At 40.1% G+C, this 27,909-nt stretch overlaps 1 protein-coding gene across 1 annotated transcript in view; it reads left to right on the plus strand.

The window, feature by feature from the left end:
- DNAH14 (dynein axonemal heavy chain 14) overlaps positions 1-27,909 on the plus strand; it is a gene marked incomplete at both ends in the record, with an annotated part of 406,864 nt that overhangs the window by 235,564 nt on the left and 143,391 nt on the right. Inside the window, 6 exons of the mRNA XM_080824495.1 lie at positions 6,377-6,466; positions 12,209-12,343; positions 15,842-16,057; positions 21,342-21,435; positions 22,687-22,895; positions 23,781-24,052. Coding sequence (XP_080680621.1) covers positions 6,377-6,466; positions 12,209-12,343; positions 15,842-16,057; positions 21,342-21,435; positions 22,687-22,895; positions 23,781-24,052 — 1,016 coding nt within the window. The remainder of the gene's footprint in view (positions 1-6,376; positions 6,467-12,208; positions 12,344-15,841; positions 16,058-21,341; positions 21,436-22,686; positions 22,896-23,780; positions 24,053-27,909) is intronic.

Consider the following 27,909-nt stretch of genomic DNA (forward strand, 5'->3'; position numbering starts at 1 on the left):
AAATCAAGAGTTGAATCTTCAACCGACTGAGCTTTCCAGGTGCCCTAAGAATGAATTCTTGTATTGGGGGAGGGTCTATACATTTGCTACCAGGGATCTGTGAACATAACATTTTGTGTGTATTGTATTTTGTGGGTAAGTAGTAGTCTCAGTTTGGTGAAAGTAAGAACTACTATCTTAGAGTGCCATATTGGGTACCTCGTTAGGAGAGATTTTGTAGGAATATGTATTAAGAGTTTAATTTGCGGGGGGAGGAGTCAAGATGGCGGAGAAGTAGCAGGCTGAGACGACATCGGGTAGCAGGAGATCAGCTAGATAGCTTATCTAACCATTGTGAACACCTACAAATCCAACGGGAAATCGAAGAGAAGAAGAGCAACAATCCCAGAAACAGAAAATCGATCACTTTCTGAAAGGTAGGACCTGCGGAGAAGTGAATCCAAAGCGACGGGAAGATAGACCCCGGGGGGAGGGGCCGGCACCCGGCAAGCGGCGGAGCGACGGAGCACAAAATCGGGACTTTTAAAAGTCGGCTCCACTGGGAGACATCGCTCCAGAGGCTAAACTGGGGGGAAACCCAGGCGGGGTCAGCATAACCCCAGGACCCGCGGGGTCACAGAAGGACTGGGGGTGTCTGAGTGCCGCAGAGCTCGCAGGTATTAGAGCGGGGAAGCCGGCTATAGCGACAAAGCCGAGGAGTGAGCTCTAAGCCCAGGGTTACCTTGTGCCGGTCGCAGGCTGGGTGGGCTCGGAGCGCGGCCGGAGGCCACGGAGACAAAAGCGACCCGGCGCTTTTCTCCAGCTCCAACAATTGACTGCTTTCCTCGAGGCGCGACCGCAAGCCAGGGAGGCGGGGCTATTGGGCGCTTTGCTCTGAGAGCGCACTGAGGAGCGGAACCCCAAGCTCTCGGCTCCTCCGGGCCGAGAGATTGGGAGGCCGCCATCTTCATTCCCGTCCTCCGGAACTCTACGGAAAGCGCTCAGGGAACAAAAGCTCCCGAAAGCAAACCCGAGCGGATTCCTTAGCCCAGCCCCTGGCAAGGGCGGTGCAATTCTGCCTGCGGCAAGGACACTTGAGAATCACTACAACAGGCCCCTCCCCCAGAAGATCAACAAGAAACCGATCCAAAACCAACTTCAGTCACCAAGAACAGCGGAATTCCACAGCAGGAGAAAGCAAATCCTACCTGGACAAAATGACAAGGCGGAAAAACTCACCTCAAAAAAAAGAACAAGAGGCCGTACCGAAGGCTGGAGACCTAATCAATACAGACATAGGTAGCATGACAGATCTAGAGTTCAGAATGACAATTCTCAAGGTTCTAGCCGGGCTCGAAAAAGGCATAGAAGATATTAGAGAAACCCTCTCCGGAGAGATAAAAGCCCTTTCTGGAGAAATAAAAGAACTAAAATCTAACCAAGTTGAAATCAAAAAAGCTATTCATGAGGTGCAATCAAAAATGGAAGCTCTCACTGCCAGGATAAATGAGGCAGAAGAAAGAATTAGTGACATAGAAGACCAAATGACAGAGAATAAAGAAGCTGAGCAAAAGAGAGACAAACAACTACTGGAACACGAGGAGAGGATTCGAGAGATAAGTGACACCATAAGACGACACAACATTAGAATAATTGGGATTCCAGAAGAAGAAGAAAGAGAGAGGGGAGCAGAAGGTATATTGGAGACAATTATTGGAGAGAATTTCCCTAATATGGCAAAGGGAACAAACATCAAAATCCAGGAGATGCTAAGAACGCCCCTCAAAATCAATAAAAATAGGTCCACACCTCGTCACCTGATAGTAAAATTAACAAGTCTTAGCGACAAAGAGAAAATCCTGAAAGCAGCCCGGGAAAAGAAGTCTGTAACATACAAGGGTAAAAACATTAGATTGGCAGCGGACCTATCCACAGAGACCTGGCAGGCCAGAAAGAACTGGCATGATATATTCAGAGCACTAAACGAGAAAAACATGCAGCCAAGAATACTATATCCGGCTAGGCTATCATTGAAAATAGAAGGAGAGATAAAGAGCTTCCAGGACAAACAAAAGCTGAAAGAATTTGCAAACACCAAACCAGCTCTACAGGAAATATTGAAAGGGGTCCTCTAAGCAAAGAGAGACCCTAAAAGTAGTAGATCAGAAAGAAACAGAAACAATATACAGTAACAATCACCTTACAGGCAATACAATGGCACTAAATTCATATCTCTCAATAGTTACCCTGAATGTTAATGGGCTAAATGCCCCAATCAAAAGACACAGGGTATCAGAATGGATAAAAAAACAAAACCCATCAATATGCTGCCTACAAGAAACTCATTTTAGACCCAAAGACACCTCCAGATTTAAAGTGAGGGGGTGGAAAACAATGTACCATGCTAATGGACATCAGAAGAAAGCTGGGGTGGCAATCCTTATATCAGATCAATTAGATTTTAAGCCAAAGACTATAATAAGAGATGAAGAAGGACACTATATCATACTCAAAGGGTCTGTCCAACAAGAAGATCTAACAATCTTAAATATCTATGCCCCTAACATGGGAGCAGCCAACTATATAAACCAATTAATAACAAAATCAAAGAAATACATCGACAGTAATACAATAATAGCAGGGGACTTTAACACTCCCCTCACTGAAATGGACAGATCATCTAAGCAAAAGATCAACAAGGAAATAAAGGCCTTAAATGACACACTGGACCAGATGGACATCACAGATATATTCAGAACATTCCATCCCAAAGCAACAGAATATACATTCTTCTCTAGTGCACATGGAACATTCTCCAGAATAGACCACATCCTGGGTCATAAATCAGGTCTCAATCGGTACCAAAAGATCGAGATCATTCCCTGCATATTTTCAGACCACAATGCTCTGAAGCTCGAACTCAATCACAAGAGGAAATTTGGAAAGAACGCAAATACATGGAGACTAAACAGCATCCTTCTAAAAAATGAATGGGTCAACCAGGAAATTAAAGAAGAATTGAAAAAATTCATGGAAACAAATGATAATGAAAACACAACAGTTCAAAATCTGTGGGACACAACAAAGGCAGTCCTGAGAGGAAAATATATAGCAGTGCAAGCCTTTCTCAAGAAACAAGAAAGGTCTCAAATACACAACCTAACCCTACACCTAAAGGAGCTGGAGAGAGAACAACAAAGAAAGCCTAAACCCAGCAGGAGAAGAGAAATCATAAAGATCAGAGCAGAAATCAATGAAATAGAAACTAAAAAAACAATAGAACAAATCAACAAAACTAGGAGCTGGTTCTTTGAAAGAATTAATAAAATTGATAAGCCCCTGGCCAGACTTATCAAAAAGAAAAGAGAAAGGACGCAAATAAATAAAATCATGAATGAAAGAGGAGAGATCACAACCAACACCAAAGAAATACAAACAATTATAAGAACATACTACGAGCAACTCTACGGCAACAAATTTGACAACCTGGAAGAAATGGATACATTTCTAGAGATGTATAAACTACCACAACTGAACCAGGAAGAAATAGATAACCTGAACAGACCCATAACCAGTAAGGAGATTGAAACAGTCATCAAAAATCTCCAAACAAACAAAAGTCCAGGACCAGACGGCTTCCCAGGGGAATTCTACCAAACATTTAAAGAAGAATTAATTCCTATTCTCCTGAAACTGTTCCAAAAAATAGAAATGGAAGGAAAACTTCCAAACTCATTCTATGAGGCCAGCATCACCTTGATCCCAAAACCAGACAAGGATCCCACCAAAAAAGAGAATTACAGACCAATATCCTTGATGAACACAGATGCGAAAATTCTCACCAAAATACTGGCCAATAGGATCCAACAGTACATTAAAAGGATTATTCACCACGACCAAGTGGGATTTATTCCAGGGCTGCAAGGTTGGTTCAACATCCGCAAATCCATCAATGTGATACAATACATTAATAAAAGAAAGAGTAAGAACCATATGATACTCTCAATAGATGCTGAAAAAGCGTTTGACAAAGTGCAGCATCCCTTCCTGATTAAAACTCTTCAAAGTGTAGGGATAGAAGGCACATACCTCAATATTATCAAAGCCATCTATGAAAAACCCACCGCAAATATCATTCTCAATGGAGAAAAACTGAAAGCTTTTCCGCTAAGGTCAGGAACACGGCAGGGATGTCCGTTATCACCACTGCTGTTCAATATAGTACTAGAAGTCCTAGCCTCAGCAATCAGACAACAAAAAGAAATTAAAGGCATCCAAATCGGCAAAGAAGAAGTCAAACTATCACTCTTTGCAGATGATATGATACTATATGTGGAAAACCCAAAAGTCTCCACTCCAAAACTGCTAGAACTTATACAGGAATTCAGTAAAGTGTCAGGATATAAAGTCAATGCACAGAAATCAGTCGCATTTCTTTACACTAACAACAAGACAGAAGAAAGAGAAATTGAGGAGTCAGTCCCATTTACAATCGTACCCAAAACCATAAGATACCTAGGAATAAATCTAACCAAAGAGGCAAAGAATCTGTACTCAGAAAACTATAAAGTACTCATGAAAGAAATTGAGGAAGACACAAAGAAATGGAAAAATATTCCATGCTCATGGATTGGAAGAACAAATATTGTGAAAATGTCTATTCTACCTAAAGCAATCTACACATTTAATGCAATCCCTATCAAAATCCCATCCATTTTTTTTAAAGAAATAGAACAAATAATCCTAAAATTTATATGGAACCAGAAAAGACCTCGAATAGCCAAAGGAATATTGAAAAAGAAAAACAAAGTCGGTGGCATCACAATTCCAGACTTCAAGCTCTATTACAAAGCTGTCATCATCAAGACAGTATGGTACTGGCACAAAAACAGACATATAGACCAATGGAACAGAATAGAGAGCCCAGAAATAGACCCTCAACTCTATGGTCAACTAATCTTTGACAAAGCAGGAAAGAATATCCAATGGAAAAAAGACAGCCTCTTCAACAAATGGTGCTGGGAAAATTGGACAGCCACATGCAGAAAAATGAAATTGGACTATTTCCTTACACCACACACGAAAATAGATTCAAAGTGGATGAAGGACCTCAATGTGCGAAAGGAATCTATCAAAATCCTTGAGGACAATGCAGGCAGCAACCTCTTTGACCTCAACCGCAGCAACTTCTTCCTAGGAACATCGCCAAAGGCAACAGAAGCAAGGGCAAAAATGAACTATTGGGATTTCATCAAGATCAAAAGCTTTTGCACAGCAAAGGAAACAGTTAACAAAACCAAAAGACAACTGACAGAATGGGAGAAGATATTTGCAAACGACCTATCAGATAAAGGGCTCATATCCAAAATCTATAAAGAGCTTATCAAACTCAATACCCAAAGAACAAATAATCCAGTCAAGAAATGGGCAGAGGACATGAACAGACATTTCTGCAAGGAAGACATCCAGATGGCTAACAGACACATGAAAAAATGCTCCACATCACTCGGCATCAGGGAAATACAAATCAAAACCACAATGAGATACCACCTCACACCAGTCAGAATGGCTAAAATTAACAAGTCAAGAAATGACAGATGCTGGCGAGGATGCGGAGAGAGGGGAACCCTCCTACACTGTTGGTGGGAATGCAAGCTGGTGCAACCACTCTGGAAAACAGTGTGGAGGTTCCTCAAAAAACTGAAAATAGAGCTACCCTACGACCCAGCAATTGCACTCCTGGGTATATATCCTAAAGATACAAACGTGGTGCTCCGAAGGGGCACGTGCACCCGAATGTTTATAGCAGCAATGTCCACAATAGCCAAACTGTGGAAAGCGCCTAGATGTCCATCAACAGATGAATGGATAAAGAAGATGTGGTATATATACACAATGGAATACTATGCAGCCATCAAAAGACATGAAATCTTGCCATTTGCGACGACGTGGATGGAACTAGAGGGTATCATGCTTAGCGAAATAAGTCAATCGGAGAAATATAACTATCATATGATCTCTTTGATATGAGGAAGTGGAGATGCAAGGTGGGGGGGTTTGGGGGGAGGTAGGAAAAGAAAAAATGAAAAGATGGGATTGGGAGGGAGACAAACCATAAAAGACTCAATCTCAAGAAACAGACTGAGGGTTGTGGGGGGGAAGGGGGACGGGAGAGGGTGGTGGGGAAATGGACATTGGGGAGGGTATGGGCTATGATGAGTGCTGTGAAATATATAAACCTGGCGATTCACAGACCTGTACCCCTGGGGATAAAAATACATTATATGTTTATTAAAACAAAAAAATTAAAAAAAAAAAAATAAAAAATAAAAGCAAGAAAAAAAAAAAAAAAAAGAGTTTAATTTGCAATGTACTTTAATGTATTTATTTTCTTTAGGAAGCAATATTTATTGCAACTCAACAGATGGGCTTACAACAATGGCCAGCTCAGACAAAGAAAATCATACAGTTTTATAATCAGCTTCAGGTAAGTGAGGAATGGTGTGTTAGCACCTCTTTGCTCCTGAATGTTAATAGCTCTGATCAAGGAGAAAACCAGGGTAACAAGAAAATGGTTTACACTGTTATTGACCCAGATGTGGTTACTCGACCCTCAACTAACTTTGAACAGATTTATCTTCTTCACCTTTGTCCCCTTACCAAATGATTCTAAAAAATCCTCCACATGTGGTGTAAATGTCCTGCCTCACACAGCTATGCCTTCTTTGAATTTTCTGTCCCCATGAATGAAGCAGTTGGAAAAGACGGTGCATTTCCCTGATTATCAGTAAAATTGTACATTCTCATATTTATATTCTTCACCATCCGAGTTTCCTACAAATTGCCAGATTATATAACATACTCATTTCTCAATTAGGTTTTTTCTTACCAAGTGTGTGTAGACTTTTCTTTATACATTTTTATATCCTGTTTCTTTGTTGTTTATGTGCATTGCAAATAAATTCTCTAAATCTTGGGTTTTCAGAAATGTTCCTAGTGTTCACTGGTGCAGGAGACACTGTTAATGCAGTCGAGTCTGCTGGTCCTTTTTTTGTGTGTGGCTTGTGTATCTTTTCTATCATATTTCATAAATATATTCTCTATGATTTTTTTTCTCAAATATTTTGATATTTGCATTTCCCATTTTTAAGTTGTCTGGAATTTTCTTTAAGATATCAAATATGGATCTGTTTTTCCTCAGATGGATAACCAGTTTTCCCAAGACTTTTCCTCACTGATGTGCTATTTCTCTCATATACCGTGTTTCCAATCTAATAGGGTGGATTTCTTTGTTGATTTCTTCCATATTTTATTATTTTGGTCTTTATCTTATGATACCACCAGTCTTAATTACCACAGCTTTATAATAGGTCTTCATATCTGGTGATGCCAATTGTAAGAGGAAAAAGAAAAAAAAAAAGCTATCCCTGACCCTCTTAGGGTTTCTGGCTGAGTCTGAAAATCAAATTGAGAAAGACAGGTTAGCAGGAGAAAAGCATGCACATTTTACTGTGTTTGATTTTTTTTTACATGGGAACCTTCATAAGAAAATAGACATGCCCAAAGAAGTGACCAGAACAGGAAGCTTTATACCTTTTAGATAAAGAAACAATGAATTTGTACAGAGTTGACAGGACAGAGGGGTTGGGCTGGGGGTGTAGCAGGTGGTGAGGAAGTAAGTAGGAAGATGTGGGCCACCTGAACGAGGTTTGTTCATAGAGCCTGTCAGCCCCACATTCCCCATAAGGATGCCTCTGTCTTCTGGGTATGAGGAGGGCACCTTTCACGTGGGACTTGTAGAACCTGTTTCAGGGAAGAAAGGTGAGGTGGGGGAGGTCAGAGTGACCTTCCTGCTTCCAACCCAGCTGGAAGACTCCTCCAGCTTAATATGCCCAGGTCAGGGCACCTATCTTGTCCGGAGCACTGCCAGAAACTTCCCTCTCTGTTACTTTCCCTGATTCTTAGATAATCAATAGATTGACTGCCAGTTAAAAAAAATTTTTTAAATTTAAAAACCCTATTTGGATTTTTATTGGGATAGAATTGAATGAATAACCAGTGGTGAGAATTTTCATTTAATGATATCACATTTTCCCCTTCATGAACATATTGGGTAGATTTAACAAGTTAGCCTGCAATAGCTGCACGACAGCAGAAAGCTCTAGACGTCTGGGTCAGAAAGGACGGTTTATCACTCAGCAACAGCAATAGCCATGTCCCCAAGATTTAATTGTCAGAGGATGACACAGGGTCGGGTGATACCTGCACATGTGGTAAGTGTTCCACAGAAGAACCCCATGCTTAGGAACATGGCAGTCTTCTAAGGCGATGACCGGCAGACATTCCTAGCCTTTGCTCAGGAAGGAGACACTAACACTATCTTTGTTATCTAGACAGCGAGTTAAACCTTCTCCATCCTGATAAGAGGACTGTCTTCCAAAAACTGTTTGCTATACAAGCATCCTTGAAAAGACAGTTCTAAACAAAGCTTTTGATGCCTCTGTTCAGAGGCATGTGGAAATGTCAATGACTGTAAAGAACTGTCTCCCTAAAATCCCACCCCTCGTTACGTACACTGTCTTGTTTTCCGGTGAATCGTCCCAGGGCCACTCCATTGACTACTCTGGTTAATCTGACTACCAGGGGCTGGGACGAAATATATTCAGATTATTTCATACAGCATTTAGCTAGAGCCTCTCACAGTAGGCTGGAGTCAACCTAAAATATTAATCTCAACCATGTCCATCCCAAGTTCTGGCCCCAAACAGCTGAACACACCAGAAGCCGTCAGACTCTACCTTAGAAAGCCAGGCAGATTTCTCCTAAAGCTGCCATACTGGTTGTTCCTCTGGGTCTAAAAGATTAATACAGGTAGAGCTAGTTTCTCAGCTGTGTAGATGGTGTCTTGGCCCAGAAGGAGGAAGGGACTAGGGCCATTCTATTATCCATAACAACCCTGGACAGTGAGTTGAGACTGATCTGACTGCCTCCCAGGGACAAGTGATGTTTCCTTAAATACTGGATTTTAACACTTTAACCACCTCTGAGGAGCAAACTGCATTTGAGGGGGGGGGGAGGAGACAAGTTAGTGTCTGACTTCTATTTAAGAAATACAATCCTAGGGGTATACATGGTACCCTTAGGAAGAATTTCTTGATAGTTGTTGGGTTCCCCAAACAGGACTACAGCAGTTCAAGGAATACAGTTCTCAGTTCAGAGTTCAGTTCTAAAAATGAGATCCAGTTCTTTTTCTTTTTCTTTTTTTTTTCTTTTTTTGAGTGACCACTTGAGGACAAGCAGTCTAGTCTGACCTGTTTGCTGTACCATGAGCCAGATGACATTTGTCTGCTCCAGGAAATGAGTGAGCAGTGGAAATAGGAGTGGGGAAGATATGCAAGACATCTTGAGCAAGGGTCAAGCGTTTTGCCGGGGAGGCCACTCCTGCTGCTTCTGACAGATTTCTCTGTAATGTTTAGGGAATAACAATTAAATTTTAGGGGAATAACAATTAAATCATGATCAGTCCTATTTGATAGGGGTTGGCAGTCCCAGCAGTCAGTAAAACGAAAGGCACCTAGGGTTGTTGGGGATACCACATCAGGGCATTTTCTTTTGCAAGGAAGGAAAGAGAGAGAATGGGCTAAGACCTTGTCAATCCAAGAGAATCCAGGCAGTTTAACCAGAATTAAATTTGAACCCTGTGGACCCCATTTTGGAATGTGTATAATCAGAGTTGCCTGCGGTTTTCATCAAGGAACAGAAAGAAGCCCACTGCTCAGGAATGGTCAGGATGAATCCCAATCTCAAAAGAGATCTCTATTATCCCCCATCTCTTTTATGCTGATAATTACCCAGGAAGCAGATGAAAGGAAATGGTCTCCTAGGGATGCCCCCATTCAATGACCAACCCTCCCTGGTAAGGTGTGTGGACGAAGAGAAGGGAAGGGGCGTGGAGTCAAGAATGTCTGAGGTCAGTCTTTGAGAAGGCTGTTCCAGTGCTCAATCATATCAGCATGTGTATGGATGGCAGGAAGCAGAGGAGGCCCATAAAATATCCTGACCATCAGCTCATGGTTAAGAGACTCTTGGCAATAAAATGTCAGACAGCAAATGGTCCAGAAATCCAAATGACACAAATTTGGTCTCAAGAAACGGAATGGTGTGGCTGCAGTTCGCTGATTGGACTGAAACAGCAGTTCCATAGCTTGAAATAGCGTCAGTGTCCGTGAGTCACCACTGACAGCCCCAGAAGAGGGGGGCGCAGGGCTGGTGCAGGATCTGCCAGGAGTATGCGGGACTTTTCCCACCATGAGACAGGAACCTGGAGCGCGACAGTAGTCCCTGCATCCCAAACACATGGCCCCTTACTTTGTGAGTTGGTGACAGAGAACGCGTCGCCATGTGCAGGGTGACATTGTGTCAGGACAGCAGTCCCAGCAGTCTGGGAAGTCTGGCGTGATCAGCTTGATTCCGGGTCCTCATCATGGGCCCACGAGTAACTGCCACAGTTTGGTTGGCAGCCCCAACTTCTTTGCACGGTTCACAGCCCCAGAGAGCGTCATCTTGAATCCTGCAGTCTGTAGTTCCCCAAGGGGCAGACCAAAGAGGTAGGCCACTGCCAAAGCCAGAGTCCGAGCTCTCACCCGGAGCAGAGCTGACCAGTACGCAGCGGGGGCCCTCAGGCAGGCTGAGCCACTAGGGGGCGCCACCACAGTGTGAGTGGGCTCTTTGCAAGTTGAGGACTTCACTGAACCAGCAGCTTTGCTGGAGGGGGGGGGGGGTCGAGGGAAGTAAGGTTGCTTCCAGGGGAGAGTGGCCCCTTTTTCATGTGACGCCATGATGCGGCTGTGTCCACTTAACTGTGTTCTTAAAGTTATCCTTTCCATTTGTCATGCAAGCCTTTTGGACCCCTTCCCACCTTGCCAGTTACAGAATGGGATTATCAGACAGAGAATCACCAGATCCACATGAGGGTAGAGAGATTGAAATGGAAGTGAAAAATATTTTAGCTTTTTCCATATTTGAATTTTAATGCATTTATTTGGTACATTATTAAAGATAATCATTTCTTTAGGCTTTTGCAGTAGTCTAAAAGAGATGGTGAGGGACTTAGCATCTGACTCTTTCCCCCTTGTTCCAGTCCATTTGGGCTGACATAACAAAATACCATCAGTAGGGTGGTTTAAACAACAGATGTTCATTTCTCACAGTTCTGGAGGCTGGGAAGTTTAAGATCAAAGTGCTAGCAGATTTTGATTTCTGTTAAGAGCTCTCTTCCTGGCTTGCAGATGGTCACCTTCTCACTGTGTCTTCACATAGTAGAGAGATGTTGGATTCTGTTCCCTCTCCCTCTTCCTGTAAGAACACTCATCCCATCGCAGGCCCACCCTCATGACCTCATCTAAACCTAATCACCTATCAGAGGCCTCACTTCTAACATTATTGTGTTGGGTGTCAGCCTCAACATTTGAGTTTCAGGGAAACTGCAAACATTCACTCTATAACACCAGTAGTGATAGGGTTGGGCAGAAGATGGGATCAAGCAAATTTTGTAAGAGATGAGGAACTTTGGACATGCGTACCTAGTGGTTTTATTAACAAATCAGGAAATTAGAGAAGCAACAAGTGTGAGAAGAAGGTATAGATTAGATTATGTTGACTCTGAAGATCACGTGAGACATCTAGAAGCAAGTATCTAGTAGACCACTGAGATTGCACTCAGGCACATAGAGCCAAAGACTGGAGAAAATAAACACATCAGGAAGTCATTAGAACTGAGGTCATGGTTAAAGATATTCAGGTCGATGAGATTGGTAGGACCAGTGAAGGGAAGAGAGAAAAAGAGAAGGATGAATTAGGAAAGACTAAAATGGAAATGACATCGAAAACTCAAAAGAGAGAAAAGGATAGAGAAGAGGAAGCTGAGATAAACCATATTACAGAAGCCAATCTTAGAGAAAAGTATAGAAATAAAGGAGAATTGGAAAAAGATAAACTGTCAGATACCAAGAATTGAAAGTTATCCCTTGAATTTTAAAATTAGGAGATTTCTGTTTATTTTGACATTAACCTAGTCAATGAAAATGGAACCCAGGTTATACTAGACTGAACAGTAATTTGAAGGAAGGGTTTGTGGATACAGAGATGTATTTGTAAATAAGAACCTTCAGATTTCAGCTGAACCATCAGTAAACCAAAATTAAACCATAAATCTGCAATTTTGTTTTAGACTTGTGTTGGTGTGATGTTAGTAGGCCCAACATGTGGAGGAAAGACAACAGTCAGAAGAATTTTAGAAAGAGCATTAACGCTATTACCAGTTGAATACATCCTACCACGAAGAAAAAGGGAATCTGTTTCACAGGTAAATACTAAGTAGTGTGTTTCTCTGTTTCTTCAGATCTTTATGCTTCAGTAATATTTTATTTATATTTATTTATATAAGTATGTTCTTGTTAAATTTATTGCTAGGAATTTTCAGGTTAGGAATCATTATACTAAATGGGATTTTTTTTATTTGAACCTCAAACTAGTGATTACTAGTATAAAATAAATCTACTGAATTATATATTTATTTTGTATTTCATCACCCTCATGGACTGGTAATTTTCATTGTAATTGTTTTTGTAGGTGATCAATTGAATTATCTTCAAACGAATATAATTTTGTCTCTTGTAGCATTTGTATAATTTATATTCTTATTGCATTGATTAACCCTCTAAAACAGTGTTAACTGTAATAATCTCTTGTTAGTTACTTTATCTGAAATGTAGTCAATATTTCTCCATTTAATATGATATTTGCTCTTTGTGTATGATAAATATTCTTTCATATGTTGGGAATTTTCTTCCATTCTCATTATACTTCGATTTTGACTTGGAATTTGTAAAGTAATTTTTCAGAATCTATTTTTGTATTTTAATTGGTTAATAAGCTATATTGATAGATTTGCTAATGTTAAATTGTCCTTGAATTCCTAGAATAACTTTTTCTTGATATGTATTTTTTTAATGATTTACATTTTTATTTTTTCAAAATTTTATTTAAATTCTAGTTAATAGCGTAATGATGCTTTCAGTAGAATTCAGTGATTCATCACTTAAGTACAACACCCAGTGCCCATGATGACACATGTCCTCTTTGATCCCCCTCCCCCATCTAGCCCAGCCCCACCCAGGTCCCTCCATCAGCCCTTAGTCTCTTGTGATTTATTTCCCTCTCTTCCCCCTTCCTATATGTTTATGTGTTTTGTTTCTTAAATTCCACATATGAGTGAAATCAGATGGTATTTTTACTCAGTATGAAGCTAGATCCCAGTAAATAATGTATACTTCAGTCACCTCATTTAAAGACTGGGCAGTCTATTCGAAAAGTTTTAGAAAGTCAAGTTCTCGGTTCTGCAGGTTTTTGTTTCAGTTAGCGTGCAGTTTCTTTCCATTTTTAGCTCTTTCTGTCAGTAAGCAAGAAAATTTGTTTTCTTTTCTGTAGTTCTCAATATATAAGTCTTTCTCCTCCTTGATTAAGTTTATTCCAAACCATTTTATTCTTTGGGTGCTGTTATAAATGGAATTGGAATTTCTTAATTTTTGTTTTTGAAGTGTGTTTGTTGCTGCTCTATAGAAATGCAGCTGATTTTTGTGTGTTGATGTTGTGTCCTACAAATAGTCTGGCTTATGTATTAGCTCTAATAGTTGTTTCATAGATTTCTTTGGGATTTTCTATATATAGAATCATGTCATATTTAAATAGAGATACTTTTATGTCTCCCTTTGCAATTTGGGTGCCTTTAATTTTTTTTTCCTCACCTAATTACCAGGCTAGGACTTTCAGTACAGTGTTTAATAGCAGTGGTGAAAATGGAAATTCTTGCCTTGTGCCTGATTTTAGGGAGGCTTTCAGTCTTTCACCATTGAGTAAGAGGTCATCCATGGGTTTTTCATAAATACCCCTGATTATAATAAGGAGGTTGCTTTCTATGTTTAGTTTGTTGAGTGTTTTTATCATGAAGGGGTGTGAAATTTTATCAGATGTTTTTTCTGCCTCTCTTTATGTGACATGTGGTTTCTTTTGTTGTAGTACTATGCTATATCACATTGATTTTCTTTTGTTGAGCCCACCCCTCCATTCCTAAGATAAATCTCATCTGGTCATGGTGAATCATCCTTTTCTTTTTTAAAGATTTATTTATTTATTCATGAGAGACAGAGAGAGAGAGAGGCAAAGGGAGAAGCAGGCTCCCTACCGAGCAGGGAGCCTGATGCAGGACTCATCCCAGGACCCCCAGGATCATGACCTGAGCCAAAAGCAGATGCTCGACCATCTGAGCCACCCAGGTGCCCTGAATCATCCTTTCAGTGTGCTGTTGCATTCAGTTTGTTAGCACTTTCTTGAGGATTTTTTCATCTCTATTCATAAGGCATACTGGTGTGTCATTTTCTTATGGCGTCTTTGTGTGGATTTGGTGTCAGGATAATAATTCTAGCCTCATAGAATGTGTTAGGAAATAGTCTCTCCTTTTCCATTTTTTGCAAAAATTTGAGTAAGATTGGTGTTAATTCATTTTCAGGTGTTTGGTAAAACTCATCTGCCATATGATTTTGAACTTTCTTTCTTGGAGATTTTGATTACTGATTCAATCTCTCTGCTTGTTACAGATCTGTTGGGATTTTCTATTTCTTCTTGAGTCAGTTTTGATAATTTTTGTTATTTCTAGGAATTTATCTGCATCCTGTAGATTATATAATTTGGCAAACAGTCATTCATAGTGTTTGCTTATAACCCTTTTAATTTCTGCAAGGCACTAGTAGTGTCCATAGTTTATTTCTGATATTATTTATTTATCTTTTTTAATTTAATGATTATTCCCTTTTTTATTGAGGTATAATTGACATAAAGCATTGTATTTTTTCAGGTGTACAACACCTGACATTTATATATATATTATATATATATATATTACTTGACATTTATATATATTGCAAAATGATAGTTACCATGTCACTGCACAGAATTAATAAAGTGCTTTGCATCCCCATGACTTATTTATTATATAACTGAAATTTTGTACCTCTAGATTCCTTCCATCTATTTTGGTCCCCCTCCCAATACCTTTCCCCTCTGGCAACCACCAATATATTCTCTGTATCTGTGAGTCTTGGGTTTGTTTTGTCTTTTAGATTCCACATATGAGTAGTGTATAGAATTGTTGAACCACTATATTGTATACCTGAAACTAATATAATGCTGTATGTTAACTAGACTGGAGTTAAAATTAAAAAAAAGACAATATTAAGTCTTCTGATCCATATATGTATATATTTTCCAGATACAAGTCCCTTATCAGGGACTATGATTTACAAATACTTTCTTTCATTTTGTGACTTGTCTTTATTTTCTTGATGGTATCCTTTGAAACACAAAAGTTTTTAACCTTGATGAAATTCAGTCTATTTTTTCTATGTTGTTACAAATAGAAAGATTTTATTCTTTTTTTATTGAGTATTTGATTCCATCATACATATACACGTGTGTGTGTGTGCCTGTGTGTGTATATACACTGCATCTTACTTACCCTTTCATCCATCAGTGGACATTAAGATTGCTTCTATGTTTTGGTCAGTGTAAATAATGTTGAAATGAACATAGAGGTACATAGAACTTTTCAAATTAGTGTTCTTATTTTCTTCAAATACATAGCAAGTAGTGGAATTGCCAGATCATTAATTAATGATCAGAGAGAATTAGGGTCGCTTTCTTTGGAGAGAAAGACCTCTCCTAAAACTCTTTGGTGTTAACAGTGCAAAAATTTAAATAATTGTGCTATAGTTAATGGCTTTAAGAAGCCACACTGGATTCTTTTCAGATTTCAGGGAGAAAAGGAAAAGTAGATATTTGTGTTCTAAATCCAAAGTGTATCACTGTTGGTGAACTATATGGACAACTGGATGCTAATACTATGGAATGGTCTGATGGGCTGTTAGCAGCAGCAGTTCGAAATTACGTAAATCTCAACACTGCAAGGAGCTCAAAGAAAGACAGTGATTTCGGACTGAAATCAAGAATCTCAGATGCATCTAATGTGAGTTAATATGGAACAGTTACTTGTATTTGACTACTGTGGATTCCATTGTTGTTTAAAGATTGATATTTAAGGGACACCTGGGTGGCTCAGTTGGTTGGACGACTGCCTTCGGCTCAGGTCATGATCCTGGAGTCCTGGGATCGAGTCCCGCATCAGGCTCCCAGCTCCATGGGAAGTCTGCTTCTCCCTCTGACCTTCTCCTCGCTCATGCTCTCTCTCATTGCCTCTCTCTCAAATAAAAAAAAAAAAAAAAAAAAAAACTTTAAAGATTGATATTTAAGCATTATTAGGCATTTACCAGTATAAAAGTAAATTTAAAAATTATTATGATTAGTTTTAAAAAGGAGAAAAATTAAAAGCTATAAAAAACCCAGAAAATATGACACTACTTTAAAATGATTGGTAAACAATAAAATGAAAGAGACTGGCTTTTAAAGTAACCCAGAGTTGGGTAAGTGTTAAGTGGAGGACGGTCTAGTGATTCTGTCACGACCAGTGTAACTTACAAATTAACGAGGTATGAAAACACTTTGCTAGAAAGGTGAAAAAGTTTTTGATACAAAATTCATCACAAAATCAACACAAATAGCAAACAAAAATTTGAATGTTATATTCTCATTAGTTATAAGTAGAAATTACTGGTAAATTTCATTAGCCAAAATATATTAACAGAAGAATGGCATTTAGGAACCAAACAGATAAGCAAAGTTGTTTTTTTTTTTTAAGTTTTTATTTAAGTTCCAGTTAGTGAACATGCCGTGTAACATTAGTTTCAAGTGTACAATATAGTGATTCAGCAGTTCCATCCCTCACCAGGTGCTCATCACGACAGGTGCACTCTTAATGCCCTTTCCCTATTTCAGCTGTCCCTCGACTCAGCTCCCCTCTGGTGACCATCCGTGTGTTCTCCAGAGGTAAGAGTCTGTTTCTTGGCTTGTCTCTTTCTCTCTCTCTTCTCCCTACCACCTGCCTTTGCTTATTTGTTTCTTAAATTCCACATATGAGTAATGTATAGAATTGTTGAAACCCCACTATATTGTACACCTGAAACTAATATAACACCGTATGTTAATATACTGGAATTAAAATGAAAAAATATAAAGTCTTCTAGTCCATATTTATGTATATATTTTTTCTAGATGCAAGTCCCTTACCAGGGACTATGATTTATACACTCTTTCATTTTGTGACTTGTCTTTATTTTCTTGATGGTATCCTTTGAGACACAAAAGTTTTTAGCCTTGATGAAATTTAGTCTGTTTTTCCCTTTGTCACTTGTTTTTTTATATCATATCTGAAGAAAGTTTTGTATAATCAAGGTCAAAAAGCTTTCTTCTATGGGGCACCTGGGTGGCTCAGTCATTAACCGTCTGCCTTCAGCTCAGGTCATGATCCCAGCGTCCTGGGATAGAGCCCCATATCAGGCTCCCTGCTCGGCGGGAAGCCTGCTTCTCCCTCTCCCACTCCCCCTGCTTGTATTCCCTCTCTCACTGTGTCTCTCTCTGTCAAATAAATAAATAAAATCTTAAAAAAAAAAAAAAGCTTTCTTCTATGCTTTTTTGTAAGAGCTTTGTAGTTTTCACTTTTATATTTAGGTCTTATGGTCTATTTGGGGTTGATTTTTGTGTTCAGTATAAGGGAGGGATCCCAATTCATTCTTTTGCCTCTGAATATCCAAGTATTCCAGAACTATTTGTGGAAAAGACCATTCTTTCCCACATTGAATTGTCTCATCACTCTTATCAAAATCAACTGACGGTAAATGTTGGGATTTCCTTCTGGATTCAATTCTGTTCCCTCCATCTTACATCTCTCCTTATGCAAATGCCACACGTGATGACTGGAGCTTTGCACTAAGTTTTGAAATCGAAAGCTCAAGTAGTTTTTAAGATCTTGACAACTGATTCTAAAATGTATCTGGAAGAACCAAGGTCCCTGATATTCCTGAATAAAAAAACCAGGGGAAGAGTCTGGGTAGTGAGATCTGCCAGATGTCAAGAATTATTACAGAATTAGGGTACAACAGTGTGCTGCTGGTGCAGAAAAGGATGGCAGTTCTGAACTATTATGTCCCTATGATGTAATGTAAAAATGTATAGAGAAAACAACAGAATTTTGTAGAGAAATTGATAAATCACATCTAGTATGAGTTTTACTGCATCTTTCTCAGTAATTGATAGAAAAGGAATATGGTAAAGTAGCTACGACTAAATTCTTTTTTTTAAGATTTTATTTATGTATTTGACAGAGAGATATCACAAGTAGGTAGAGAGACAGGCAGAGAGGCAGGAAGCAGGCTCCCTGCTGAGCAGAGAACCCGATGCAGGGCTTGATCCCAGGACCCTGAGATCATGACCTGAGCTGAAGGCACAGGCTTAACCCACTGAGCCACCCAGGTGCCCCTAAATCCTTTATACTAATTATCACCAGTTAGAAATGGAAATAGGAAAAATTCAGCTAACAATGGCAAAAATCTATTTTACATATATTGGAATAAATGTAAAAGAAAGGAATTTGTCATGGGGGTTGGCAGGGAGGGAAACAGGTATACCTATATACAATTGGCAAAAATTGAATAAATGGAAGAGATACTGTATTCCTGCATGGAAAGACTTCTGTCCTAAAAATGCCAATCTAGACCAAGTTAATATATGAACATAATATTTTTCCAAGCAAAATCCCACTTTAAAAAACTCAAATTAAATGACTTTAAAGTTCATTAGGAAGTATAAACATTCCAAGAGTTCAAAGAAAATCTGGGCAGAAAACCAGAGTGCTTTATATTTCTAAAATGTTCTATATTAATTTTAGAACAAATCCATACTGTAACCGAAACAGTGGAGTACAATATAATACAGTGACCATACTTAAAAATGCTGTATTGTATATTCGAAAGTTGATAAGAGAGTAGGTCTTCAGAGTTCTCACCACAAGAAAAAAATGTTTACCTATGCGTGGTGATAGATGTTAGGTAGACTTACTGTGGTGATCGTTTCACAATCTATACAAATATTCATTATATTGCACACCTGAGACTAGTGTAATGTTGAGTGCTGGGTATATTTCAGGAAAAGAAATAAAAAGATAACACTTTTCAAAACCTGAATAAAAACCCTGGAGTGTACTAACACAGAAAGGGAACCAGACAGAGTCCAGAAATATATTCAGACATACGTGAATTTAATATACAACAGAAGTAATATTTCTAATCAGCAGGAAAAGCATCCTTTACTGAATTCACCATTTATATAGTTTGCTATTTTCTGATGTGAAAAATGTAGAAAGACACTTACCTCATTCCCTACTCAGAAATAAAATTCCAGGGGTGCCTGAGTGGCTCAGTCAGTTAAGCATCTGCCTTCAGCTCAGGTCATGATCTCAGGGTCCTGGGACAGAGCCCCGCATCCAGCTCCCTGCTCAGCGGGGAGCCTGCTTCTCCCTCTCCCTCTGCCCCCTGTTTATATGCGCTTTCTCTCTCTCTCTCTCTCTCTGTCAAATAAATTTTTTAAAAAAGAAAGAAAATTCCAGATGAAATAGCCAACTAAATATAAAAATAAAATTATAAAAACATACTATTTGGGGCATATTTTTAGAGTTAGGAAGACCTTAACTAAAGCTGGGAACCCAAAAATCATAAACAGAAAATAAAATTTTTTGTCTGTAAATACAAAAAAATGGTTTGTTTTTTTTTCCAAGAGTTACAATAAACATCATTAAAGCAAACCGCAGTCTGGAAGAAAATCTTTCTAGCATCTTAGAGGAATTAGTGGTCCTGCTGTAGATGAGGGCTGTAAGAACAAACGCAAACAAGAAGGGATGGAACAACTAGGGGAGCCAGGCGGGCTAAGAGTAGGACGTTGTTGGAGCCCATGAAAATTGTCGACAGAGGAAAGATGTTCAGCCTAAGTCTTAGTCAAAAAATAAAAATTAGAATGATGAGAGCGGCACAGTTTTTCTGCTCAAGTTTTCAAAACATAAGAACACCTATAACTAAAACATTGCGTGTTTACGAAGATATGGAGAAACAAACATTCCTACATCTCATTGGTGGAAGTATTTTTTTTTAAGATTTTATTTATTTATTTGACAGACAGTAATCACAAGTAGGCAGAGAGGGAGGCAGAGAGAGAGAGAGGAGGAAGCAGGCACCCTGCTGAGCAGAGAGCCCGAGCGACGCGGGGCTTGATCCCACGACCTTGGGACCATGACCTGAGCCTAAGGCAGAGGCTTTAACCCACTGAGCCACCCAGGCACCCCTGGTGGAAGTATTATTGTCACAGACTTTGAAAAAGAGATCCAGTAGAATTTATTAAAGATTAAAATCCAGACAATATTTGACCCACAATCCCACATTTTTTAAAAACCGAGGGAAAGAAAAGCAGTAGAGCATAATGACTTATGTGCGGGGCTGATAAGTACAGACTTCTGCAATAGAAACAGTCATTCGAAATAACCTTGTACTTGGTCCACTCCCCATGAGCCTTGCGAACTAGAAGAGGCTGGTTACTGTCCTTTGGGCCGCGAGGCCCTGGCTGAGACGTGCGACTTACTCCTATGTACAGTCTCTGTCTCTCTCTGTTCTGTTGAGCCCCTCTGCGCCCAGGGCATGGCTCCCATGTTTGGTGGGCTTCCCCTAGTCCTGCGGGCAGAGAGAGCCAGTGCTAGTCAGCTGATGATATGGGACTCAGATCTGCTGAGGAGATAAATAATAAAGTCCTCCAGATAGTTAAGACTTAACTGTATGCAGATATCAGAATTTCTTGGGATTAGTGTGAGAACAACCTGTATTTGTGTCACCTGGGGAATGTTATTACAGATGGGGCTTCTGGCCTCCACTGCGAACCTGTTCAGTCAGAATCTCCAAGGATTCTGTCTGTTAGAGTCTGCGGTTTAGCCGATCCTGAAGTTAAGTCTTCTGTACCCTAAAATTTTAAAACTACTGTGAAGGAGGGGGAAAATGTGCATCGGAAGTGCACACTGATTCTTTAGAGATGGTGGAAATTCAGAGAACATCTGCTTTCTTTTTTGTGCTTTATGGTATTATTTTAATGTTACACAAGCATGTACTAACTGTGCTGGGGAAAAAACAAAAAGAATTCTCTAAAAGAAAATGGCCTGTAATCACCACTCAGCCGAGCCACTCTGCACTGGCTACAGGGAGGTCTTCCAGGGCCAGAACCTTCTGCCTTTCCCATTTTTATACTCAAGAGAGCGTATGGATATATAGTGCATTGGAATTGGAAAGTGTGATCAAATTAACATTACTGATTACATATTTTAGGTTTTCAAACTTGATTTCTCTGATGCAGCAGATACTGATGCTAATATGTTTGAGGTGGAGGTGGGAAAAGATGTTAACATTCCAGAAAATCAGAGTAAGTGTTATTATTAGATTCAATAAAGTGATTGATTAAAATAGAAGGTTAACTGAACTAAATGAGCTTTATTTCTATCTTTAAAAACATTTTTAATTTGTGATGTTTTGTTGTTGTACTGTGTATTTTTTCCTCATTTGTTTATTTAGAATTTGTGTAGTGTTACCACATACTATGGGGCATTCATCTATAATTACACTATAGAAGCAGCAGGTCTGGTCTAACCCTTTCGGTTTATAAATGCACATTAGTATCTCACAAGAACCAAGTAGATATTAAAGGTAGAAGTACTATTGTGTGGAAACCTACAGTAGCATTGCCTCTGAAGTGGGACTCGAGGCACTCGGCCTGTTCCCAGGCCAAGTCCTACCACCCAAACATGCTCCTCTAGAAAGGATTGCACACCCGGCACTTGGTGGTGTGCGGGGGGATGGAGAGCGTCAGGGTGCTGGTGGAGCCCCCCAGGGCTTTCACGGCTCAGGGCTGACCCTCTAGCCGCACATTCGCACTGAAGGAGGCTTCTGCTGCTGCTTCTGCTTTTCCAGGAGTCCTCAATGATTGTGTGACCCTACCTCATGTTCAGGTTGGAGAGCATAGTCCTTGGGCACAGCGAGCTCCCTTCCAGGGTATGAAGATGGGCCCCGAGGCGGGTACTTCAGCCAGTCCAGCCATCCGAGTCCTGGCTCCCCTCCCTCTTCTGCTGGCCTCTTGTGTCCTTCCCGTGACTCACTATTTTCTGCCTCCACAGTGATTCCCACGCTCCTCCCTTAGCTTGTCCAGTGGGTTTTCTAGAACTGTGGAGTGGGTAGGGCCTGTAGCTATGGACAGTGGAGTCAATGGGGTCACCTGTGAACTACTCTGAAATCTGTTTGATTCTTTCTTTGAAGGGCATCTGCTTGCCTTTCCTATTTCCCGGAGGTGGCGTGTCCGAACAGTGTTTGGGTGGAAGGGGGAACACACAGCCCATATATTATGGAAAAGAGACATCCGGGATTTTTCTCTGATCCAGAATTTAAGGGCTAATTACACAATGCAGTAATCTAAGAATACTAAAACAATGTTTAAAGAATTACTAAGTATATAGTGTGGATAGCTATTTTTATTTAATAAATATTAGAGTCTGCATAGTAATGTATTCAGTCTAGTGTTTTCTAGGATATTGTTTCCCAAACAAAATAGAAAATTTGCAAGCTTGTAAAAAAAGAAGTCTGAGGTGATCCTCAGTTACCTCGTGAATCTGTTTCTCTGCAGGGTACGACTGGCAGTGGATTGTTTTAGACGGGCCAGTGGATACCTTCTGGGTAGAAAATCTCAACTCCATGCTGGATGATACTAGAACATTATGCCTGGCAAACAGTGAGAGAATTGCCTTAACTAATAAAATACGAGTGATTTTTGAGGTGGACAGTCTCTCTCAGGCCAGTCCTGCTACTGTCAGCCGATGCGCAATGGTCTATATGGTGGGTTTCCAGAAACAAATCCCAGAAAGAAAACATATAGTTTAGTCATTATCTGCAACATTTTTGGTGACTGGTTTAGCCTTACCCCTGGATTACCGAGGGTGATGTAGTTCGGTTCTTTGTCCCCCGAAGCCTCCTAACCCAGAAGTGAGTCTGAGTGGACTTAGGCTGTGATGGGGGTGTCCCCTCCACCAGACAGGACAGGCTGTAGGCAGGGCTGCTTTTCCAGAGAGGATCCACTACCCTGAACACTTTTCACTCGATGACTCTTAGGACTTGTGGAACCCAGTACCTTGGAGAGGAGGATGGAAGACTCAAGAGAGACTAGGTTTCTTCTCTCCGGGAATGCATTAGTAGCCGTGACTAGCCCTGGGTTCTGACCCACTTAACCTCCCCAGAGCAAAGCTAAGTGCTGCCTTTCCCCTCCCTGCAGACATATAACCTCAGCACTCCTCCTTCACAACTCCCCCAGTTGCTTCTAGTCTTGTAAGACCACGGTTACAAAGTACAAATCAGAGACAGGTCATTCTATTTTTTTTATTTAAATCCAATTTATTAACATATAATGTATTACTGGTTTCAGAGGTAGAGGTCAGTGATTCATCAGCACTCATCCATCACGTGCCCCCTTAATGCCCGTCACCCAGTGACCCCGTCCTTCCACCCCCTCCCCTCCAGCAACCCTCGGTGTGTTTCCTAAGATGAAGAGTCTCTTATGGTTGACACAGGTCATTCTTCAGCTGTTGCGATCAGTTGCTCTTTGATGAATGAGGATTCTGAACCATATTGTTCCAGGGCGGTGGTGACGTAAAGAGACGGTTATAAAGATGATAGACACTGTATTTTTCTTATTTATGTAAATTATCTTGTGCTTTATATTGTTAGGATCCTGTTGATCTGGGATGGGAGCCTTATATGAAGTCATGGCTTCTGAAAACTTCCAAAATTATGAGTCAAACAGGAGTGAGTTGTCTTGAATTCATGATTAAAAATAGCGTCGCAGACGGACTACAGTTTATGAAGAAGCATCAGAAATGTCAGCCATTTCCTGTCCAGGACGTAACAACCGTTATGACTCTGTGCAGAATTCTTGATGCTTTCTTCGACTTCATGGGTAAAAATGGAGGCTTTGGAAAATGTGAGTTTTTCCCTCTCATGTTAGTGGTCTTGTATCTCACTCATAAGTGCCAATTACTCATCACCTTCTATTGTGTTTTATAAAAGGAAACAAAGAAAGGTAGACCAGGAATTTTTAATCTGTTTGAGCCAGCAGCAGACATGCATGTGGAACAAACTAGAAATCATTTATAAAGGAGCATGTCAGTAAAGTAATATCCTATGTTGAAGGGTCACAGAAAAAATGAGTATAAGGAATCCTGAGAGGGTCTCTATTAGGGAAGAATGATTTTAATGCGAGATTCTTAGAGATAGATATAGTGGGGAAATGTGTCTAGAATCCTAGGTGTAAACTGTCATCATGGAAAGTAGTAAACATCGAAAGTAGTGTGAGGTGAGAGCAAAAGATTCAGAAACTAGTGTAGCATTATGGGTAAAGACATGGTCTCTGGATTCTGGACCCCAACCTTCAGACCCTGGTTCTGTCTGATGGGTAAAGACATGGTCTCTGGATTCCGGACCCCAACCTTCAGACCCTGGTTCTGTCTGGCTTCCAGTGGGACAGGTAATTAGCACAGGCTCCCAGCTTGGCCTCCAAAACCGAGTTTGGAATCCATCAAACTAACAGACATTGTGAGAAATCCTGGGGTGAGAGGATGCTTAAGGTCCCAGTTGGGGGAGCAGTAGTCTTGAGTGGAAGAGAGCTGGATACCATGATGGGGGGAATATTTAGCTTGGGCCTCTCCCCTTCTCAGGGCTCCAAGCGGACCATCGGCCTTGCCTTTGCCAGTCAGCACACCACAGTCCAGCTGGAGGCCACAGCAACATAGCGTGTCAGCAGTGACCCCTGACTAGGTCAAGGAGCAGCTACAAGCATGTTTCTTCCCACTGCCAGTCCCCTTCGCATCTTAAAGTCTAAGTGACTAAGAGAAAGAGACTGAACTTGAAAAGGAGTAGTGTCAGTGGGGATACAAGTTGTAAGCACACAGCTTTCTTGCCTTGAAGAGTGTCTACTTCCTCTCCGGATGCACAGTTCTGAATTCATCGGAAGCATAAGCAGGGAAATGGGAGTACTAGAAACAGAGCAAGAAGGAGTTAAGAGAAGGAATGTAATAAACAGGTTAAATGCTGACATGTTTAGCTGGGTCACGGCTCAGTCCAGGGGCTCTCTGGGATCACAGCAGCAAGAGGGGTCTGTGTCTGTGTGCACTTCTGTAGAACTAACTACACAATATATGCATATGTGTATGTTTATGCATGTGTGAGGGTGTCTATTTAGTTGAAAGATGAATAAAAGTTGAAAGTTTACCATGCATATAACAGAACCTCCAGAAAGAAGTTTTTGAAATAAACAAAAAATATTTCAAGAAATAATTACCAAGGTGTTCTAGAATTTGACAAAATATAAGACCTAAGATTGAATAGGAGCTTGGAATATTAAATAGGTTAGGAAAATAAAAACCCACACCTAGAAGTATTTTACTGATATACTGCTCCCCAGCTCTTGGATGCTCTCATCTTTTGGTTTGTTCTTTTTTCCTTTGTATTTCAGTTTGAATAACTTTTGTTGATTTATAATCCAAGTCACTGATTCTTTGCGGCACGCGGACCCCTGGATAAGCCCATTGCAAGAATTCTTATCTCATCTCTTTCTATTTCTCACATTTCCATTTGACTCTCTTTATAGTGCTCAGTGGTCTGCTGAAATTCTCTGTTCAGTTTACGTCCGATGTTTTAACAGTTTGATTGTAGTTGTTTTAAATCCCTGACGCCTGGGCCATGTCTGGATCTGTTCTGTTGACTGCTTTGTATCCTGGCGACAGGACTCTCTTTCTTGCTTATTTTTGTGTCTCATGATGTTTTACTGAACGCCCGATATTGTGGGGAAAGGAAGAGTAGAGAAGACAGGTATATGGAGTTTATACCTGGAAATGGTTACACCTTTTCTTCTGCCAAATTGTTGAAGTAATGTTGGGAAGGACTGAGTCTGTCTGGACCGGGACTTAGCTTTAATTGTTGCTTAAGTTCCCTTCAGTGCACCACAGACTTCAAAGTCTCTGTGCTCCCCCACGTCCCCTGTTAGGTGGTGTAAGGCTCATAGTGGGAACAGGGATGATCTCCAGCTTCTCCTGCTCTAGCCTCATTCTAAGGTGGACTCTGGGCACCTGAGCCTCACGCGCGGTATTTCAGCAAAGAAACAATTTGTGATTTAAGACTATCTAAGATTAAAGGGAGATTCTAAGAAATTTCAGAGAGGAAAAAGCCAACAGGATTATAAGAACAGTTTAACACAAGGTTTCTCAACAGCAATATGGATTAAGGGAAAAACTGAGGTCTAATCTTCAAAGAACTTTATATTTAGCTAATTAAACACATTCTCAGATATGCAAAGCCTGAAAGAGACTTTTGGAGTAATCCAGTACTGCAAGAAATGAGTCAATGAGAATTATATGAGATACAGAAGTTAGATGTGATAAATAATTTAGTAAAACTCAATGCAACCAAAGTAAGCAAAGAACACTTCTCAGAAGAATTAACATAAAAATCTAGAACAAAAGTTTAGACACATCCAGCATAAAGGGGAGGGGAAGAGAAGGGAAGGAGGTGGCAAGTCAAAGAAAGCTGAGAGAGAATGATTACCTGCATTGTTTGAGGGGAAAAAAACAGAAGCAAAGTCTAAAAAGTGATGGAGAAAAAAAAAAACAACAACATAAGTATCATCTTAATGTTAGGGGTTAGCCTCAGAGTAATACTAAAACCCATAGAGGGGCACCAGGGTGGTTTAGTCAGTTGGGCATCCGACTCTTGGTTTCGGCTCAGGCTGTGATCTTGGGGTCGTGAGATGGAGCCCTGAGTGGGCCTCCGCGCTTGGCGGGGCAGTCCGCCTGAGACTCTCTCCTCTGCCCACCCCGACAGTCGTTCTCCCTCTTTCCCTCTCTCTCCCCGGAAGTAAATAAATAAATCTTAAAAAAAAAAAATAGAATCCATAGCTTTAAATGTGCAAAGGAATATTTGTTCTTTACTATAGAGGGTAAAAGAAACCAAAAGAAAGCAATTTGAGTAACAAAAAAAATTGATCCAACTTTAATAATAATTACAATAATGTGAGTTAAACTCTCTCATTTAAAAGATAGAAGCTGATTTCAATTTTATTTTTTGTAGTTTTTTTTAATTTCAAGTTTTTATTTAAATTCAGGTTAATTTAACATATAGTGTAATACTGCTTTCAGGTGTAGAAGTCAGTGACTCATCACTTACCATACCTGGTGTTCATCACAGCAGGTGCCCTCCTTAATCCCCATCATCCCTCTAGCCCATTCCCCCACCCACCTCCCTCCATCAGCCTTCAGTTTGTTCTCTATAGTCAAGAGTCTTTTTTTGAAACTGATTCAATTTTAAAACAAATAGTAACTCTTTCTCTACAGGTGTCATCATTAAATCAAAAGGATACAAGTGGAGCAACCACTTTGGTTAAAGAGTTTGGCAGGTCCTCTATATGGGAAACATAATTACATTTGACCCAGCAATTCCACTCCTAAAAAAATACACCCAAAAGAAATGGAAAGTGTTCACACAAAAAGTTGGACACAGATATATATGGCACCATTATTCATAATAGCCAAAGAGTGGAAGCAACCCAAATGTCTGTTAAATGGATAAAGAAAGTGTGGTTTACCCACACAATGTATGTTATTAGGCCATAAAAAGAAGTGAAGCATTGATAGATACACAGCATGGATGAACTTGAGAACATTATGCTAAGTGAGAGAAGCCAGTCACAAAGACTACATGCTGTATGACTCCATTTATATGAAGTGTCCAGAATAAGTGAATCTCAAGTAGGCTGTGCTTGCCAGAGGCTGGGGGAAGTAGAAAAATAGGCAGCTCTTCTAATGGT

This window comes from Martes martes (assembly GCF_963455335.1).
Source record: "Martes martes genome assembly, chromosome: 15".
In the NCBI taxonomy this organism is placed as follows: Eukaryota; Metazoa; Chordata; class Mammalia; order Carnivora; family Mustelidae; genus Martes; species Martes martes.